This window comes from Coregonus lavaretus (assembly GCF_964263955.1).
Source record: "Coregonus lavaretus genome assembly, chromosome: 8".
Taxonomy (NCBI): domain Eukaryota; kingdom Metazoa; phylum Chordata; class Actinopteri; order Salmoniformes; family Salmonidae; genus Coregonus; species Coregonus lavaretus.
Genome location: NC_139995.1, coordinates 25,724,181 through 25,745,747, shown reverse-complemented (window position 1 = coordinate 25,745,747; position 21,567 = coordinate 25,724,181). Strand labels below are relative to the sequence as shown.

The 21,567-nt window shown below is 43.6% G+C and overlaps 1 protein-coding gene across 1 annotated transcript in view; it reads left to right on the top strand.

The window, feature by feature from the left end:
* LOC311133981 (rho guanine nucleotide exchange factor 10-like protein) overlaps positions 1 to 21,567 on the top strand; it is a gene marked incomplete at both ends in the record, with an annotated part of 141,111 nt that overhangs the window by 66,548 nt on the left and 52,996 nt on the right. The window contains one exon of the mRNA XM_084167606.1: positions 11,075 to 11,193. Coding sequence (XP_084023732.1) covers positions 11,075 to 11,193 — 119 coding nt within the window. The remainder of the gene's footprint in view (positions 1 to 11,074; positions 11,194 to 21,567) is intronic.

Here is a 21,567-nt window from a genome sequence, read left to right as displayed (position 1 = left end):
AATCCAAGAGTGAGCAGTGCCGGAGATGCCCAACTCGGAGAGGGTGGAGAGGAGGATCTGATGGTTCACAGTATCAAAGGCAGCGGATAGGTCTAGAAGGATAAGAGCAGAGGAGAGAGAGTTAGCTTTAGCAGTGCGGAGAGCCTCCGAGACACAGAGAAGAGCAGTCTCAGTTGAATGACCAGTCTTGAAACCTGACTGGTTTGGATCAAGAAAGTCATTCTGAGAGAGATAGCAGGAGAGTTGGCTAGAGACGGCACGCTCAAGAGTTTTGGAGAGAAAAGAAAGAAGGGATACTGGTCTGTAGTTATTGACATCGGAGGGATCGAGTGTAGGTTTTTTGAGGAGGGGTGCAACTCTCGCTCTCTTGAAGACGGAAGGGACATGGCCAGCGGTCAAGGATGAGTTAATGAGCGAGGTGAGGTAAGGGAGAAGGTCTCCGGAAATGGTCTGGAGAAGAGAGGAGGGGATAGGGTCAAGCGGGCAGGTTGTTGGGCGGCCGGCCATCACAAGTCGCAAGATTTCATCTGGAGAGAGAGGGGAGAAAGAAGTCAAAGCATAGGGTAGGGCAGTGTGAGCAGGACCAGCTGTGTCATTTGACTTAATAAATGAGGATCGGATGTCGTCAACCTTCTTTTCAAAAGGTCATCCTCAGAGAGGGAGGAGGGAGGGGGAGGAGGAGGAGGATTCAGCAGGGAGGAGAAGGTGGCAAAGAGCTTCTTAGGGTTAGAGGCAGAGGCTTGAAATTTAGAGTGGTAGAAAGTGGCTTTAGCAGCGGAAACAGAGGAAGAGAATGTAGAGAGGAGGGAGTGAAAAGATGACAGGTCCGCAGGGAGTCTAGTTTTCCTCCATTTCCTCTTCTGTGAGCTCGCAATGAGTTGTCAAGCCACGGAGCAGGAGGGGAGGACCGAGCCGGCCGGGAGGATAGGGGACATAGAGAGTCAAAAAATGCAGAAAGGGAGGAGAGGAGGGTTGAGGAGGCAGAATCAGGAGATCGGAGGGAGAAGGATTTAGCAGAGGGAAGAGATGATAGGATGGAATAGGAGAGAGTAGCGGGAGAGAGAGAGCGAAGGTTGCGATGGCACATTACCATCTGAGTAGGGACAGAGTGAGTAGTGTTGGAGGAGAGCGAGAGAGAAAACGATACAAAGTAGTGGTCGGAGACTTGGAGGGGAGTTGCAGTGAGATTAGTAGAAGAACAGCATCTAGTAAAGATGAGGTCAAGCGTATTGCCTGCCTTGTGAGTAGGGGGGGACGGTGAGAGGGTGAGGTCAAAAGAGGAAAGGAGTGGAAAGAAGGAGGCAGAGAGAAATGAGTCAAAGGCAGACATAGGGAGTTTAAAGTCACCCAGAACTGTGAGGGGTGAGCCATCCTCAGGAAAGGAACTTGTCAAGCTCATTGATGAACTCTCCAAGGGAACCTGGAGGGCGATAAATGACAAGGATGTTAAGCTTGAATGTGCTAGTGACTGTGACAGCATGGCATTCAAATGAGGAGATAGACAGATGGGTCAGGGGAAAAAGAGAGAATGTACACTTGGGAGAGATGAGGATTCCTGTGCCACCGCCACGCTGACCAGAAGCTCTCAGGGTATGCGAGAACACATGGTCAGACGAGGAAAGAGCAGGAGGAGTAGCAGTGTTTTCTGTGGTAACCCATGTTTCCGTCAGCGCCAAGAAGTCGAGGGACTGGAGGGTAGCATAGGCTGAGATGAACTCTGCCTTGTTGGCCGCAGAACGGCAGTTCCAGAGGCTGCCGGAGACCTGGAACTCCACGTGGGTCGTACGCGCAGGGACCACCAGATTAGAGTGGTAGCAGCCACGCGGTGTGAAGCATTTGTATGGCCTGTGCAGAGAGGAGAGAACAGGGATAGACAGACACATAGTTGACAGGCTACAAAAAAAGGTTACAATAATGCAAAGGAGATCGGAATTAAATGAACTAAACATCTGGGAAAGCGAGAGAGCGGGGCCTCCCTCACATACGTTTCACTGAAACACTCAAATATAACTCTCCCAACTTCCACTTTAGAAATTATAATTGTTGAAAACTACAGAGGTACAATGTTTTCTAGGAATAGACTCTAACTTAGTTTATTCAGCTAGCTAACTTGGTACAGTATTCTTCTGTGAAAACCGTCCAAGGCACCGAATCCTATGATGCCATAGCCAACTAGCATGCCAGCCTCCAATAACACGGTTTAGCACCAATACTCGGTTACAACAAACCACCAGTGTGTTAACACGCCAAACAGATCATTCGTGTCTGTGTCTAAGGTTGTGTAAAGTTTTGGGTTAGTTTTTACAGTTTGAGTGAGTACGTCGTCAACTTATTCAGCCAGTTAGTTAGCTAGAATAGTTAGCATACTAGCTAGCCATTTCTCTCTGTCAACGAACCAACCCCTCCTCCCACGGCACGGAACACACAGAGAGCCAAGCTAACGTTAACTAGTCACCCATGTCCCGAATTCCCTTGAACGACTCTGGTTACCAGTATGTAAAAACAAAACAAAAATAAATGTATGTTATAACTTACCCTTAGTAGCTACTGTTAGCCAGTTAAGTGCAAAGCTAGCCACTGAATCGATTCAGCCAGTTCGCGTCTGTCCCAACGGAGAGAAAGCGTCTCCAAACATTACAGCTAGGTTGTTCCAGCTATTGTTTAGTTAGCTATCAAGGTAGCAACAAGCTAGCTACATTTCGAGTACAGTAGCTACTAACTTCTTAATGTTAACACTTCAGATAATGAGGTTAGAAAAACATCTGAATGGTCGGTAGCTAGCTGGCATAATTACAGGTACTCTTAAGCGTGAAATAACATTGGAAACAACTATCCACAGTTTCTAATAGTTACCAGTAGCTACCCGCTAGCTAGCTAGCTTTATTGGTCCAGGTCGTGGGTTAGCTAGCCTCGTGCTTCACCGGGCTCAGCCGAATACAATACTTACCTACAATAATTACCTACAATAACCTACAATAACTACCTTTTACAATATGTAAATGTTTCTGTTCGGTTTTCAATGACAAGAAATACATGAAGGACAGATTAATTGTTGGCTACGGTCATACTACAGTCCTTGCATATGGTATTTAGCAGTAAGGACAGTATATTTTGTACCGATGCAGTATACCACAGCGCAGTTTACCACAGCACACTTCGCTTTATTACGAGCAACAGGATCAGTACACATCATTGCATCCTATATCAGAATGTAGGTGCTGACACTCGCTTAAAAGGTAGGAAGCATGAGTTTTTACTCACCAAATTAATAACACAGTGTGGTCAAAGATTTAGTAACTTAGTTGTAGTCACGATCTGGTTACCTATAACTACAAACATATTTATGTATTTAAAAAAAAACATATTTATTAACTAATTTCCGGATATCTTCTAAACTACTCACAATGCACTATTTCTCAACTTCATATGGATAATCTACTATTTAGCCACTAGCCATACAGACCGATATGTTGGCAGTGGTGAGCTACAATCCACCAATCACGAGGAGGTATGATGTAAACAACCAATCAGATTCCCCACACGTGGGGACTACATGATCCTGCTCAGCTTTTCCATTCCATGTAGCTCTGACTTCTCCTGCACCACCGTCAGGCTTGCCTCTGGCTCAAAAGGAAAGTGGAAAATCATTCCTGCCTGCTCTAATTGTTTAGCTAGTACTTTGTCTGTTCTTCGTTTGTTTTCTCACCCTCCAATTTGTTTGGTCAACTTTGTATTATTGTCTCTGTAATCTATCTACTTTGGATTTACCTCACTATATGGCTATTGGATTAGCTAACTCTCCCTCGGCCGGTGAAACAGCCTCTCGCTCTGAAGCACCTTGCTCCTTGTCTACCAATGGCTCTTCTTTGGTAGCTAACTCAGCCGTCAATCAGTAAGTCTCCGCTGCTGCCTTTTTTTTGTGTGGGTTTTTGTGTGGGTTCCTGCCTTTGCTAGACTAGTTGGTGTTGATTTCTGTCTTATTACTTAGCTATGTCTACCATGGTGGTTGGCTAGCTAGGCTAGTTAGCTGGCTAGGCTAGCTAGCAGGCTAAAATAACTAACTTTGGGTGGCTGGATGACTGGCTTGCTGGCTAAGATAACTGCATATACCGGTAACATTAGTTGATAACTGGTTAGATGTATTTCCAAAATAACCGTTATTGATTTTCCAAAACGTTGGTTTACTTTAATGTAGCTCTAAGCTAGGTGTTGATAGCAACTGAATGACTCATGCAGTGTTAACGTAACGTTAGCAGGCTACAAGGGCTAACATTAGCAGACTAGTTGGCTAGCAACCTTGCAAGCTGATTTGTAACAATAAATTCATAAAGTATTTTCTTGTAAGTTGGCAGAAAATCTTATTGAAATCAGTAGTCATGAGTGCAAATTATTTGGTTTAATTTGAAGTTCTGTTGGTGTTTACATTATTACATTTACATTTACGTCATTTAGCAGACACTCTTATCCAGAGCGACTTACAAATTGGTGCATTCACCTTATGATAGCCAGTGGGACAACCACTTTACCATTTTTTATTTATTTTATTATTATTATTATTTTTTGTTTCTTTATTTTGTGGGGGTGGGGTGAGGGGGGGGGGGTAGAAGGATTAATTTTATACTATCCCAGGTATTCCTTAAAGAGGTAGGGTTTCAAGTGTCTCCGGAAGGTGGTCAGTGACTCTGCTGTCCTGGCGAGGGAGCTTGTTCCACCATTGGGGTGCCAGAGCAGCGAACAGGGCTGGGCTGAGCGGGAACTGTGCTTCCGCAGAGGTAGGGGGACCAGCAGGCCAGAGGTGGAAGAACGCATTGTCCTCGTTTGGGTGTAGGGACTGATCAGAGCCTGAAGGTAAGGAGGTGCCGTTCCCCTCACAGCTCCGTAGGCAAGCACCATGGTCTTGTAGCAGATGCAAGCTTCAACTGGAAGCCAGTGGAGTGTGCGGAGGAGCGGGGTGACGTGAGAGAACTTGGGAAGGTTGAACACCAGACGGGCTGCAGCGTTCTGGATGAGTTGTAGGGGTTTAATGGCACAGGCAGGGAGCCCAGCCAACAGCGAGTTGCAGTAATCCAGACGGGAGATGACAAGTGCCTGGATTAGGAATAGGCTGGCTTGCCGGTTCCTCCATATTACGTCACACCACAGGAAAAACATTTTCCAAAATGATTTCGGCATTCTTGTGAATTTTGATCAGTTTGTAATAACTCGAAAAATATAAAAGTGAGGTGTAACTTTTCATTAGGAATTTTGATGTGTATACTAATGCAAATCCATATGTTATATGTGGTTATGTTTATGCCACCTACCCTTTAACCCTTTACGCTCATGGAAAGGGCTAAATTGAAATGTTTCTTACAGAAGAAATATGAAAATGCATACAGTGAGGGAAAAAAGTATTTGATCCCCTGCTGATTTTGTACGTTTGCCCACTGACAAAGAAATGATCAGTCTATAATTTTAATGGTAGGTTTATTTGAACAGTGAGAGACAGAATAACAACAAAAAAATCCAGAAAAACGCATGTCAAAAATGTTATAAATTGATTTGCATTTTAATGAGGGAAATAAGTATTTGACCCCTCTGCAAAACATGACTTAGTACTTGGTGGCAAAACCCTTGTTGGCAATCACAGAGGTCAGACGTTTCTTGCAGTTGGCCAACAGGTTTGCACACATCTCAGGAGGGATTTTGTCCCACTCCTCTTTGCAGATCTTCTCCAAGTCATTAAGGTTTCGAGGCTGACTTTTGGCAACTCGAACCTTCAGCTCCCTCCACAGATTTTCTATGGGATTAAGGTCTGGAGACTGGCTAGGCCACTCCAGGACCTTAATTTGCTTCTTCTTGAGCCACTCCTTTGTTGCCTTGGCCGTGTGTTTTGGGTCATTGTCATGCTGGAATACCCATCCACGACCCATTTTCAATGCCCTGGCTGAGGGAAGGAGGTTCTCACCCAAGATTTGATGGTACATGGCCCCGTCCATCGTCCCTTTGATGCGGTGAAGTTGTCCTGTCCCCTTATCAGAAAAACACCCCCAAAGCATATTGTTTCCACCTCCATGTTTGACGGTGGGGATGGTGTTCTTGGGGTCATAGGCAGCATTCCTCCTCCTCCAAACACGACGAGTTGAGTTGATGCCAAAGAGCTCCATTTGGTCTCATCTGACCACAACACTTTCACCCAGTTCTCCTCTGAATCATTCAGATGTTCATTGGCAAACTTCAGACGGGCATGTATATGTACTTTCTTGAGCAGGGGGATCTTGCGGGCGTTGCAGGATTTCAGTCCTTCACGGCGTAGTGTGTTACCAATTGTTTTCTTGGTGACTATTGTCCCAGCTGCCTTGAGATCATTGACAAGATCCTCCCGTGTAGTTCTGGGCTGATTCCTCACCGTTCTCATGATCATTGCAACTCCACGAGGTGAGATCTTGCATGGAGCCCCAGGCCGAGGGAGATTGACAGTTATTTTGTGTTTCTTCCATTTGTGAATAATCGCACCAACTGTTGTCACCTTCTCACCAAGCTGTTTGGCGATGGTCTTGTAGCCTATTCCAGCCTTGTGTAGGTCTACAATCTTGTCCCTGACATCCTTGGAGAGCTCTTTGGTCTTGGCCATGGTGGAGAGTTTGGAATCTGATTGATTGATTGCTTCGGTGGACAGGTGTCTTTTATACAGGTAACAAACTGAGATTAGGAGCACTCCCTTTAAGAGTGTGCTCCTAATCTCAGCTCGTTACCTGTATAAAAGACACCTGGGAGCCAGAAATCTTTCTTATTGAGAGGGGGTCAAATACTTATTTCCCTCATTAAAATGCAAATCAATTTATAACATTTTTGACATGCATTTTCTGGATTTTTTTGTCGTTATTCTGTCTCTCACTGTTCAAATAAACCTACCATTAAAATTATACACTGATCATTTCTTTGTCAGTGGGCAAATGTACAAAATCAGCAGGGGATCAAATACTTTTCTCCCTCACTGTATCTATGGTAGCAATTGAAAGGGAGATTATGGGGAAATTATTAGACTAAAGGTGAGGACACAACAGTTCACCTGACACGACTGAATCCAAACATTACACTGTTGATTTTATGTGCATTTTACATTTACTGCCTCATTTCTTGATAACAAAATCAGAAAATACTATGGATACTTTCAGTAACATGCTAAGCATATTGATGGAAAATGTGGGGTAGGTGCAACATAAGAGTGAGAGGACTAACTGGTGTCTCCAAGTGGCCACACACCTCTCCAAAGTGTGCACAGTTCCTAAGTAATTTCAATGCACCTTTATGACTCAAATAAGTCTTCTACAGTATAAAATATGATATTACAGTGTTAGGCTTTCGCAATGCAATTCAAGGAAACCGATCATAATTTTGGTGCATATAGAAAGGAGTCATAAGTGCATTCAGGTGCATGTGCCACAGCAAATGTTCTTCACATAGACAAACATAGGCTAATTCTGTTCAGGACAACGCAGGGTATGACGCCATGTCATCTTGTAACTGTACATCAAACATAATGATCATAAACGTTGACACTGTATATGACATGAGTTTTATGATGACATCTAAGTGGTATTTATTATAATCCTCAACATCTCATCTTTCAAGACAACAACAAATTTGGGATGGGGGCAACTTCCGCTGCTCTATCGATCGCTACATACATTGTCTGAATCTGCCATCCTAGAAGTTGTTGTGTGACTTCAAAATGAGGGGCTTGTACAAAACAAATTAATCAGCGATTGGATCGTGTCCAACAAATCTAATCAATCAGAGTATCAAAGTTGATAACGTCATCATGTAGGCTGTCTCTGGCCCAACCCATTGGTTTCTAGGACCAAGAATGTGTTTGCGTTCTAGAAATCGTAGGTGAGGGAGGCAAATCCAGACTCATCGTGGGGAAGAAACATCAGTTTGAGTAGCCAGGCAGTTTGGGTAGCCAGGCAATAGAAGTCATATTATAGGATTCTTTTTTTGTTTGGTTGTGTATGAAGCAGCCAGATGGCATAGAGAAGCAGCCCCACAGCAGCATTCAAGACTGGAGTGGATGACTGTTTTACCTCCAGAGTATCCATCCTTAGTGTATTGGTACTAAGGTTTTATTTTGAGTGGTTGACATCCAAACGCAGCTCCTGCCAGCAATTGTATGTGATGGCGTGTAAGCTGTCACAACTGATATTTTCAAGGTTTTTTCCACATTTGGCAGTGGTGTACTGACCAGTGATGTACTAAGTGGCTAGGCCAAGCTCCTCTCTCTCTTTCCTCCTACTTTCAGTCAGACCTGATGAGACACGTTGTTGTTTGTTTATCTTTCTCCATGAGGCTTCAGTTTACAACACAACATTAAGCAGAATAATGGCAGCTGGAGAGAGGGAGGGAGAGAGGGAGAGAGGGAGAGAGGGAGAGAGATATTTGGCTGTGGAGCTCTGGCTTTCTGCTCTGTCTGAAAGGGTTAGAGGGTATTTTGTGAATAGAATGTATTATCTCTGATTCATTAGCGACTTTGACCCTGTGTGTGTGTATGTGTGTGTGTGTGCGCGCTCATACCCATGTGTGCTTGTGAGCATGTGTGTGAAGTGACTGTCTGTCTCTCATTAAGGCCTACGTTAGACTGGTTCTGTATTACCGTTTGTTCCGAGGGGCAGACACCATTTATTTGTCATCATTAACACATAGGAAAGGCTGAATGCCAGGGCAAGGGTGTGTTCTCACACTCCCTGTATTTTGTTTTTCTCCTCCCTCCCTTCATGCACACAGTACTTAAGGAAATCAGAATGGGTAACACATCCTTGGGAATACTCAGGTATTTAATATCACCCTCCACAACAAATAACACCAGCAGGACCAATACCTTTGCTGAACCAACAATCACTTGGACGCCGAACATAGCGGAGTGTTATTTATGCTAAGTTAATTATTAGCTGAAGAAAGGTACTGAGCATTCAGGTGATCAGCAAAGGAAATCAGTGGACCCTCTGACCCACGTGGACCAGCTTCGGGCAATCTGCCTTCAATTACAGCCTTTTAATAAATTACCCTCATAGCCCTGATCCTCCCTGGGAAGAGCTCTATCTGAGACAGGCTCAGAGGTAACCTCAGAGGGGGATCATTAAGGAATACTCTGCAGTTATGAAGACATGATTCCAACCCTAACACTAAATAGCCCAACTTCATCATTATTGATTAATCAGTCGATGATCTGTCTGAGCCTGCTCCTCTGATTTTTCAGGTAGTCTTCTCTGGCAGGAGACTTCATCTTGTTGCTCTGGTCAAATACTGTACCATTTATATTGTGTGTAGTGCATGTGCACTTGTATTTAAATGACCAACACTAGGGAGCTACAGTACATCATCATTTGCAACCTAACGTTCAACATGGTCCTAAATACCACCCATCAGTGATTTAGACTAGTGGATTTTAGCGATACAGTATGTTTTCTTTTGGCTCATAAGAAAACCTGGACTTTTCTATATTTTCTCTTAGCATTGTTGTCAAAAGACATCTCAACTCTATCATTCTAAAGACACACTCAACATTTCATTGTTCTTATTCACACTGGTTCAGAGAAATATGCAATAAGTTATCATATGAAATAGGAAAGCATTTGTATGAGAAATGAAAGCCTCTCAACAGAAGGGGCTTTGACCTTGAACCTGTCCTCTCACTCTCTTTAAATTTAAATGTTTTATTTAACCTTTATTTAAATAGGCAAGTCAGTTAACAACAAATTGTTATTTACAATGACGGTCTACCAAAAGGCAAAAGGCCTCCTGCGGGGACAGGGGCTGGGATAAAAAAAATGTAAAAAAAATAGGACAAAACACACATCACGACGAGAGACACCACAACACTACATACATAAAGACCTAAGACAACAACATAGCATGGCAGCAACACATGACAACACAGCATGGTAGCAACACGACATGACAACAACAACAAACATCACTGAATGGATTCATATTTTGAAGGTCATCAATCTCAATGAGGTTATAAATGTGTATTATCATGAACAATTACTCTAACAGTACTGTACTGGATATATACTGTATGTTTTAACTGAGGCTTGTAAACATGAAGCTATGCAGAGTTAAGAGGTGTTGAATGTAAGTGTCTCCCGTACATATTTATCTATGGAAAAGCAGAGAATAAGTGTTTAAAAGCAGTGCAACATCTTGAGGTACTGTATCACCTGCAAATTGACTCCCTCTTTTTGTGTACCAGTCCTGTTAAGGGAAACCCATCTGAAATGTTATGAGTTGGGGAGACAGAACTCAACTAATTGGCCCTTAAGTCTCCTGTATTCCTACCTGCACTGCAACAGCCAAATAGCAAAAACAACCATCCCTGTAAAATGAACTGGTCACACATCTCAAACCAAATGAGGTGTTTAGGCTACACTGTGATGTTAATGCTTTGGAAACAGCAACTCTGTATTTCTGTGGCTTATTGCATGTTGATGTATGCAGTTATGCACAAGACACAGGGAGTAAATTAAAACAAGCTGTTTGATTGCGCACACAATTGCGTTTTAGTTAGTTACAATTGACAGTTACGAAATTACTTAATGGAGGAATTTTGGCAGATCTGTGTTGTGCCTGGCGAGGGGGAGCACCTGTTTTAGTGGCTTCGAGGTATTCAGATGGCAAATTCTTTATTAACCAGCAGTTGCCTTTCTCCTGCTGGGGCAGATTCTTGCTGTTATTTTCTATTTCATAAAGGATCATCACCAGTGCCTTAATCAGTGTTGGCCTAGTGTGGGGCGGCTGGGCGTGTGGCTGTACCTGGTCCCATCTCCCCTGCCTCTGATTGATTACACACACACACACACACAATTCTAATTATCCTATTCATATTTCATACCTGAAGCCAATTCATTGGGTTACACTTTGTTTTGGAAACAATAAAAGTCAAGTATTTCATATTTTTTGTGAATACTTATTTGAAGTGAGTCCTAAAGAGCACACTTGGAAGGCTCAACTGCAGTAAGTAAAAATACAGTTACAAGGTATATGCCATTACGACATATGATTGAGTGGAATTAAAACCTGTCGTCTTTTCTTCTAGGAGAGGAGAACACACCAGGATGGTTCTGTGCAGAGGATGAAGGGAAGACTATGGCACCATTTTGGCCTTTACTCTCCTGCCGTGTGCCTGTCTTTACAACCAAATCCTCGGACAGGAAGGTGAGTTCCAGATTAAAACGCCTCTTTGTTCGGCTCAAGTCTTCAAGTTAAACAGTCTAGTGTGGGTTCTTCGATAGTTTTTAGAATTGTTTCTCAGACATGAACTGAGGCACACTGTAGGGCTTAACAGAATGGCTGCCACCTATCAACATCACCACTCAATCAATAATCAGACAGCAGCAACAAGCAGTGAATGAGGGGTTTAATATTATGTCTACTCTTTCTATATTACAGTGCAGTTAAACACAGTCATTTCCCATTGAGGGCAATCAAAGAGTACTTGCTGCAGCCCAGGAGCTAAAAATACAGTGATCTCACTACAACGGTCCTAGGCTGTGTCTACACTTCAGACTTACATGCAACTTCTGCTATCAAAATATGAAGATTGCATTAAAAAGACAGGTCTAGATGCACAAAAGCCACATTGTGGTCTGATTTTGTTCAGATCTGGCTGACGGTCAGGGACACATTGTGTACGGATTTCTCCTCAGTCTGGACACAATCAGGCTACCGAAAGCGCATACAGTGGGTGACGTCATCAGCATTTCGCTTTACTTGCTAGCTTTCTGGCTAGTTACAGAGGTTAGCTACTGCATACTTGCATTTGCATATAGCGCGGGAAAAGGGAATCCGGAAACAATGTGGACATGGTGGACACATTTTAATGTAAATGTAAACGCATGATGTGTTCAGAATTCTATGATCAGAACGTTATTAACTGCCAACTCTAGACACGACCGTAGAGTCTTGGAATTACAAGGTGACACTGTACCTTCCACAGCAAAGCTGGCTAGAAAGTGGCGATCGATAGAGCCTGTTAAGAGTTGGGAGCCTCTCGTAGATCAAATGGCAAACTCAGGTGAGAGACAGACTAAAAGGGTTTCAGGACTCTGTCAAAGAGTTATAAAATCAATTTGCAGTGGCTGGAAGATGATATTTCAGACTACATTTTCAGCTATAATGCAGTTATGGGGCTTGCATCGCAAGGTGGGTGGGAGATTCCAAATGACCACCAGAGGAGGATGTTATAAAGTGATCAGGCAATTACCTTAATGGTCGTGGGACACCCAAGCATAAATCAATGTTCCGACATTAGATTAAGATCCCACACACAACCCAATAGTCTGTCTGGAAGCTATGTGGGCAACAGAGCAAGGGGGGTCCTCGGCAGCTGGAACACTGGAGTCTAGAGGAGACAAACATACCTCTCTATTACTGTGGGTTTTAGAACGCTCCCAGAGGGTTGCATGGGGCTTCTGGATTCTTCTACTAATATCTGGTACACCTGCTGAGAGAGTGAGCCAAGGCAATTCATGGATTTGGAGCAAGAAGGACCACATTGCCTCAGAGGATTTGCCCACATTCTCTATTTCTAACACTAACAAATGAAGCACCTGAGCATGCCAACAGAAGGGCATATCTGTCATTAATATGAGCTGACCGTGAAATTGCCTGATACTGAATTATTTCCTCGGGATGAGAGACAGCATTGTTTTTGTGTTTGTGCTTACATGACAGTATGTGACTGTGCGGGTGAGTTTCTGAAATTAATGTTTTTGTGTGCACATTAGTTGTTGATGTAGAGGATGTGGGAACAGGAACTGGGAGAGGCGAGCTGAATGTGTTTTCTCTTTAACCAAAGAGAAGGCGGTAAGTCTTTCATGCAGAACAGCCTGTGATTAGGGGCTTAACTCAATAGCAGCCCCCCCTTCCTCTCTCTTTCTCTCTGTCTTTCTCTCATTCTTTCTCCCTCTCTCTTCTTCTCTCTCTCATATCTCTCTCTCCTCTTTCCCTCCCTCTCTCTCCAGCTCTGCCTTTGCACTACCACTGGGAAGCACATGCCTCTCTGTGCCAAAGCTCCCAACATCTCTTTCTCCAGCGTTGGCAGCCTCACTTGGCAGTCTGACTTGAGTGAGGGCGATTAAAAGAGATGTGGCCGAAGGGGCCAGAGCCGTTACCAACGAAAAATAAAATTCTAAAGCAGCGTAGCATGAACAACATGTGAGCAGAGTGCGGGTCACCTGAGGGAGCTCAGCCCACTGATCGCTGCTGTGCTCTCTATACTCTGAACACTGCTCTGCTCTGCTCGCTGGGAGATGGAGAGGGCTGCTTGGCAAAGTCGTCAGGCACCGGAGATAACCCTTATCACAAGTCTCTGTTGAGTGAGATCAGTAGGGACTGACACACACGCACACAACCCAGTCTACCAGGCATGGTTTGACCCACTTCTGAGGCACATAAGCAGTGGCTGTCATCGTTAATGTAGCACATCCTGTAGCTCTTTGTTGTTCTTGGAACTAATTAGAATCTGTCAACCATGCAATGCCTCCAGCTTTAAGCTCTACTGTATGTTGAAATTAGGTCTTTGTAGAATGTATTGTATTATTAGAACACCATACCCCTACCCCATTGCCCACCTCACCAATGACATGTGAACCTGTTGTTCATAAAACTAATACTGATGGGTGAAAGTGAGTGTTAATGTTTCAAAGTGCCCAGGGAAGTGGCTATAGGCTGTTGCCTGTGTCTAACTCTGCTGGGTGTTAAAAGGGTTTTAGTTGGCTTGTATTACGTATACTCCCTCTCCGGCGTTCGAGGTCACCGGTCCTGAGATTCATCATTATGCGCACCTGCACGTCATCATCAGGCACATCTGGACTCAATCATCTTCCTGATTACCTCCCCTATATATGTCACTCCCTTTGGTCTCTTCCTTAGGCGTTATTGACTCTGTGTTTGTGTATCATGTCTGTACGCTACTCGTGTTTCGTTCCATGTTTCATTTATTATTAAATTCACTCCCTGTACTTGCTTCCCGACTCCCAGCGTACACTTTACAGCTTGTCTGTGGTGATCAGCTTGAATCCCCCAGCCAGGGTCCAGCTTCACCACTCCACTCTCCTCCTTTCTCCACCGTGAGTAGGCATCTGAATGTCACAGGGAAGTGGTCTGCTATGTTCCCAAGGCCATCTATTTCCATTCCATCTAGCGTATGGCCCACTCAGATGCTCCAAGGCCAGGCTAATGGAGCAGATTCAATGATGATGATCATACAGATGTAGGATCATAATTTGAGCAAGTTTGCTACAGGAAATGTGAATTATTATGTGGATTATAATTAATGACATTTTATTGTGGTGGTTGATACATTTTAAAGTGGAAATTACAAACTTAAGAAGCCTTTTTAAACCTTTAAACACTACAAGTTTGCATTTCCTGCTGTATAGGAACATTCTCAGCAACAAAAGAGTGATCAAATTTCCTCTACTAACCGGTGCCCCCGCACATTGACTCTGTACCGGTACCCACTGTATATAGCCTCCCTACTGTTATTTTATTTTACTGCTGCTCTTTAATTATTTGCTATTTTTAATTTTTTACTTATCTATTTTTTACTTAACACTTTTTTTCTCTTAAAAACTGCATTGTTTGTTAAGGGCTTTTATAAGTAAGCATTTCACTGTAAGGTCTACACCTGTTGTATTCGGCGCATGTGGCAAATAACATTTGATTTGATTTGATTAAGATCCTACATCTGTATAGCAGCTCCATGGGGGACATTGTGTCAGAATGTACATGCAACTTCTGCTATCAAAATACGAAGATTGCATTGAAAAGACAGATCTGAACACAATCAGACCACAATGCGACTATTGTGCATCTAGACCTGTCTTTTCAATGCAATCTTCGTATTTTGATAGCAGAAGTTGCATGTAAGTCATGTAAGTTGCATGTAAGTGTAGACACAGCATAGGACCGTTGTAGTGAGATCATCCCTGAGACGGTGTATTTTTAGCTCCTGGGCTGCAGCAAGTACTCTTTGATTGCCCTCAATGGGAAATGACTGTGTTGTAATATAGCAGAGTAGACATAATATTATACCCCTCACCCCCCTTTCCACATAACACAATAATTCAGAAAGCCACGTTAGCTTCGCCTTCACGTGGGTGTTAGCAAGCTAGCAACCAGGCTAGGTAGTGCTAGGTATCAACAGCCAATCCAGTAGGAGGACATCACATCACATGTGTGCTGTGGTGGTCACTGTAGAGCATATCACATGCTTGTCTCAGTGAAGATCATGCTTGTCTCAGTGAAGATCATGCTTGTCTCAGTGAAGATCATGCTTGTCTCAGTGAAGATCATGCTTGTGCATACAACATGTCTCCCTAGAGCCTAGAGGATGGCGGTTCTTGATCACCAAGGCAGCGTCGAGAGAAATGGGCATGCCTGCGCCTTGACACACAGCAGAAACCCTCCACATACAGACTGAAAAAGCATCCTCCTCAGTGTCTCGTAGGGCTCTAAGAGATCTAAGGCTGCAAAGACTCTCAGAATTGTTTTTTTCCACAATTCCGTTTATGAGGCATTAGAAGAAGGAAAGAAGATGGTGACGGCTGGTATGCAGCAGTAGAGCTCTTATAATACCTTTGCAGATTTCATTATGAAGGCTTTGAAGTGGAGAGTGACAAGCTGGTTAGCCTCCCTTTCTATTTTTTTTGTTGAGGATTAGCTCCTGTGAACAGACTGCAACAGAGACTGCCTAAAACACTCGATTAGTTCACAGAGATCACTAGCCTCGCCAAGCAAGGTCACTGTTATTGGGTTTTTAAATCCATTAAACAGACGTCATGGCGAGACCATTTCAGTGCAGTGTAGACACATTAAACATGGTCACTGGGTTCTCTGCGCTTGTTTACTGGACTTGTTGTGTGTGTTTGTGCTGCGTGCTGTGCATGTCCCTCCCGCTCTCTGTCTCATCCATCTTTCCTGCTGATGGGTGATAAGAGAGGAAGCAGTGGCGTGTTCTACTACTGGCCCTAAAGGAGTGACTCAGAGTGCTGGAGATTAGTTTGTAGAGGGGCCATCACCACTGGTCTCAGGCTGTAAGTGTTAATGGAGTCTTTTTATAGCTCTGTTGGGTTTAAAAGATCTGCTGATTTATAACAATGACTCGAAGCTGTTATTTTGTTGGTGGAAAAGGTGGCTCAATTTGAAGGCTGTATGTGTGTTTGTCACCATGCCATAGACGACGTGCCCATGAAATATGGATAAAAGAAGAGGAAGAGAAAGGGGAAAGGAGAAAGGTGCCCTTTTCCCTGATGCAATATCCATCTGTTGGTTTATTGTTTTCCTCCCTAACATGTTTTTGGGTAAAGTCATCAGGATGACACCTTATGCAATCGTTCTCTCCCTCTGTTCTTCATGAAGGTCGTTCTCTTCCTTTCTGAGCAGCAGATATCATCCTCCTCTCTGATTTGTGGGGAACAGATGCCAGAACATGGATTAAAAGCTCTTCCTCAACACAGATCCGCTGGGGCATGGCAGGCTCCCTTTCTACTTCACAGCGCTATCTCTCTGGCAAACACAAACACACAAAAAGCGGGGTGCAAAAGTGCCTGTGCTTGCCTGTTTGGAAAGCACATTACGTCCCTGCAGCCATTTCCCCCAACCCTCATCAAGGCTTTGCTTTATTAATTGCTAAAGCCGTAACCTCCCCACCCCCCCCTGTCTCACAGGAGCGGCGTAATTCATTAGGAGGGCTATAGATTTCTGGTGAAGGGGGTTAATTTCAAACAGCCCTAATCTGTCAATTGTTTATTAATCTCCTTCCTCCTCTCTCCTGGTGTGTCACCCAGCGTCAGAGGACAACTGATCTCTCCACACAAACAGTCAGCCACTGCTCATCCCCACAGTTCAAACGGGACAAGGAGACAGGCCCTCGGAGGGAGGATTATGGGGATGCAGGAGGAAGTGTCAATCTAATTTCTCTGTGCTAGCTGGATCACAGCAGACGTGTCGCCTGGATATGGCTGGGCCTCCCGGTAAATGGGCAGGGTCGCTGGGCTCAGCAAAAAAAAACTGCTGCAGTCCAGACACGCCTAGCCTAGCTTGTCACCGTCACCGTAATGGGTACACAGTGACAGCACACAAGCTCCTACTGCTTAACACTCCCCATCAAAGAAGCACTCTCTACAGTGTTAGGGCAAGAGCCAAACTTCTGGCTTTTAGAGAAAACAACTCACTGGGATGTGTGGCTGTTCCAACATCTTAACCCAGATGTATTGTAGACAGAGACCAAGCTCTCTTCTTTGTGGATCTCTTTATGTCAGCACTAAAGAGTATCAGATGCCAAGCGTATTGAGCCAAGATAATGTTTTATATTGCTGGTGATAGTCAGCACAAACTCCGCTACCTCAGCCTCCTGCTGGGTACATTAGGCTCCCCCGTGAGTAGATTGTTAGTGTTGTGGCGATCTGTAGAGACTTCAGAGGTGAACTCAAATAGCACTGATGAAGTATATGAGGTTTATTGGAAATAGACCTAAAGTATGGCAATGAAATATGTATGAAGATAGGATCAATCACATGTGCTTTATATTATCATCCGTTCAGGCCTCTGAATTATGTCGACATCATTATGAATACTGTAGCCCTATCTATGGGTTTTTTGGATAGTGCTCCATAACACATGTATGCTTTGACAGAAACTATCTGGTGGACTATCTGGTCGCATGCATTGAGTTGTTTGTGTGATTACCATGGTAGCAAAATGGTTATCAAAACCCTCTGATTTTCCTTGCTTAAAGCTTTTTCTGTCTGGCTTCCATCTAGCTGAGGAACACTGAACTCTGTTCTCTTATATCGAGGCGGAGTTGACTTTTGATAACTGGTCGCAGGATTTGCTAGCAACAACATTGAGTCACCATCAGTCGATTCTTGTAAAAATTTCAATTCTGAAAATGTTTGTCCTATACAACTGTGGTTCTTCCATGGGGGGCTGAAATTCATACTTTTAATAAAAATACAACCACTGACTTTTTCCTCATTTGTGTTGCTCGTACTACATACTACATGCTACGTAAACTGAGATTCAATTGGATCTGTGGAATCCAGGATCCTTGGGACGTTCCTACACCATTGTAGTTTAAATTTAAAATGGTTACAGTTAGGTAAGGGTTAGGTTAGGGTAAGAGTACGTGTTAAGGTTATGGTTAGGGTTTAGGTTAGGGACGTCCCAAGGAACCCGGATAGCACTGACCAATTCAATTGGCACACATTCGCGCTGAGTTGAGCAACACAAATTAGGAAAAAGTAGGTGGTTGTATTCAATAAAAGTTTTTTAAATTAAGTATGAATTTCAGCACCCCGTGGAAGGACTGCAGTTGTACAGGACAAACATAGGTACAGCAGTGGAGGCTCCTCAGAGGAGTAAGGGGAGGACCATCCTCCTCAGTGAATTTCAGAAAATAAAATATTTACATTTCAGAAAAGATTATCCTTTTTAGATAAAACTATACTAAATATATTCACATCACCAAATAGTTGATTAAAACACACTGTTTTGCCATGAAGGTCTACAGTAGTCTCAACAGCACTCTCTGGGGTAGCACCATGGTGTAGCCGGAGGACAGCTTGTTTCTGTCCTCCTCTGTGTACATTGACATCAATATAAAACCTAGGAAGCTCATGGTTCTCAACCCCTTCCATAGACTTACACAGTAATTATGACAACTTCCAAAGGACGTCCTCCAATGTATCAGAGCTCTTGCAGTATGAACTGACATGTCGTCGACCTAATCAAAGAATCAGTGAATATATCTAGTACTGAAAGCATAAGCTACAGCTGGCTAGCACTGCAGTGCAAAAAATGTGGTGAGTAGTTTACTCAAAGAGAGATAAAGAAGATGTATTTATTCAAAAATAAAGGAGAAGCAAGAGAGAGAGCTAGCTACAGTGGGGAAAAAAGTATTTAGTCTGCCACCAATTGTGCAAGTTCTCCCACTTAAAAAGATGAGAGAGGCCTGTAATTTTCATCATAGGTACACGTCAACTATGACAGACAAAATGAGATTTTTTTTTCTCCAGAAAATCACATTGTAGGATTTTTAATGATTTTATTTGGAAATTATGGTGGAAAATAAGTATTTGGTCAATAACAAAAGTTTCTCAATACTTTGTTATATACCCTTTGTTGGCAATGACACAGGTCAAACGTTTTCTGTAAGTCTTCACAAGGTTTTCACACACTGTTGCTGGTATTTTGGCCAATTCCTCCATGCAGATCTCCTCTAGAGCAGTGATGTTTTGGGGCTGTCGCTGGGCAACACAGACTTTCAACTCCCTCCAAAGATTTTCTATGGGGTTGAGATCTGGAGACTGGCTAGGCCACTCCAGGACCTTGAAATGCTTCTTACGAAGCCACTCCTTCGTTGCCCGGGCGGTGTGTTTGGGATCATTGTCATGCTGAAAGACCCAGCCACGTTTCATCTTCAATGCCCTTGCTGATGGAAGGAGGTTTTCACTCAAAATCTCACGATACATGGCCCCATTCATTCTTTCCTTTACACGGATCAGTCGTCCTGGTCCCTTTGCAGAAAAACAGCCCCAAAGCATGATGTTTCCACCCCCATGCTTCACAGTAGGTATGGTGTTCTTTGGATGCAACTCAGCATTCTTTGTCCTCCAAAGACGACGAGTTGAGTTTTTACCAAAAAGTTCTATTTTGGTTTCATCTGACCATATGACATTCTCCCAATCCTCTTCTGGATCATTGAAATGCACTCTAGCAAACTTCAGACGGGCCTGGACATGTACTGGCTTAAGCAGGGGGACATGTCTGGCACTGCAGGATTTGAGTCCCTGGCGGCGTAGTGTGTTACTGATGGTAGGCTTTGTTACTTTGGTCCCAGCTCTCTGCAGGTCATTCACTAGGTCCCCCCGTGTGGTTCTGAGATTTTTGCTCACCGTTCTTGTGATCATTTTGACCCCACGGGGTGAGATCTTGCGTGGAGCCCCAGATCGAGGGAGATTATCAGTGGTCTTGTATGTCTTCCATTTCCTAATAATTGCTCCCACAGTTGATTTCTTCAAACCAAGCTGCTTACCTATTGCAGATTCAGTCTTCCCAGCCTGGTGCAGGTCTACAATTTTTTTCTGGTCTCCTTTGACAGCTCTTTGGTCTTGGCCATAGTGGAGTTTGGAGTGACACTGTTTGAGGTTGTGGACAGGTGTCTTTTATACTGATAACAAGTTCAAACAGGTGCCATTAATACAGGTAACGAGTGGAGGACAGAGGAGCCTCTTAAAGAAGAAGTTACAGGTCTGTGAGAGCCAGAAATCTTGCTTGTTTGTAGGTGACCAAATACTTATTTTCCACCATAATTTGCAAATAAATGCATTAAAAATCCTACAATGTGATTTTCTGGAGAAAAAAAATCTCAATTTGTCTGTCATAGTTGACGTGTACCTATGATGGAAATTACAGGCCTCTCTCATCTTTTTAAGTGGGAGAACTTGCACAATTGGTGGCTGACTAAATACTTTTTTACCCCACTGTAAAAGGAGACTAATGTACCAGAATTATATGAAATCATTGCATCATTATAAAGAAGACAAAGCAAACTAGTTCTGTATCCCACCCTGTTCTGAATGTTCCTGTATGTGTGTTGCGTTGGTTTGTTCTCTCCTTCTCTCTGTGTTTGTTATCTCATTCTCTCTGTTCTTCTCTACTAATTACTCTTGTCAGTCACCCCTCTACCTGAATCCAATACATGGCCCACTGACAGATTTTACTAGAACACTAGCTACCTCCATGTAGTCCTCTGTAGCTCAATTGGTAGAGCATGGCGCTTGTAACGCCAGGGTAGTGGGTTTGATCCCCGGGACCACCCATACGTAAAAATGTGTGCACACATGACTGTAAGTCGCTTTGGATAAAAGCGTCTGCTAAATGTCATATTATTATTATTATTATATTATTTAGAAAACTGTAAGACAAAGCCAAATGTTTGAGGACAGCACTTTGTGAGAGCACCCAGCACAGCACCCTCTTTTGAGCAGATAGTGGCTTATTGACTACCGTGTTCATATTCAGAAATGTAATAGTTCTTCCCTATTATAAAAAGTTGGCTTGTTTTTTTACACTTTCCAGAAAAGTAAGAAAATGAATCAAGTTGCGGCTTACAAAAACAGAAAATGTATTTGTATTTTTGAGAGAGTCGTGCATTGAATTTCTGTTTTGTCGAGCCAATCTGGCCACAATAGAATGGTACAGGGGAAATTCCAAACTCAGGATATTACTCCTTGATTCTGTGTAGAGACGCCCTGGCAACTGTGCCCACGTCCAACTGTTTTTGTCTCAGTGGGCACCAGAGGACCCTTTGTTCTGAGTCCCATGCCATCTGATCAGGAGGATTAAACCCTGTGCCTCCTGTTTGGTGCCATCCAGGACCCCTGTCGAGACAGCGTTGTGGTTGTGACATCTTATTGGTGGGCAGAGATCCCCCATAGCCCAGTATGACTCGGCCTCATGCAGATAGATTTGTGCCTGGCAGAGAGAGAGGGAAAGATGGAGGAAGGGAGAGATGGAGGGAGG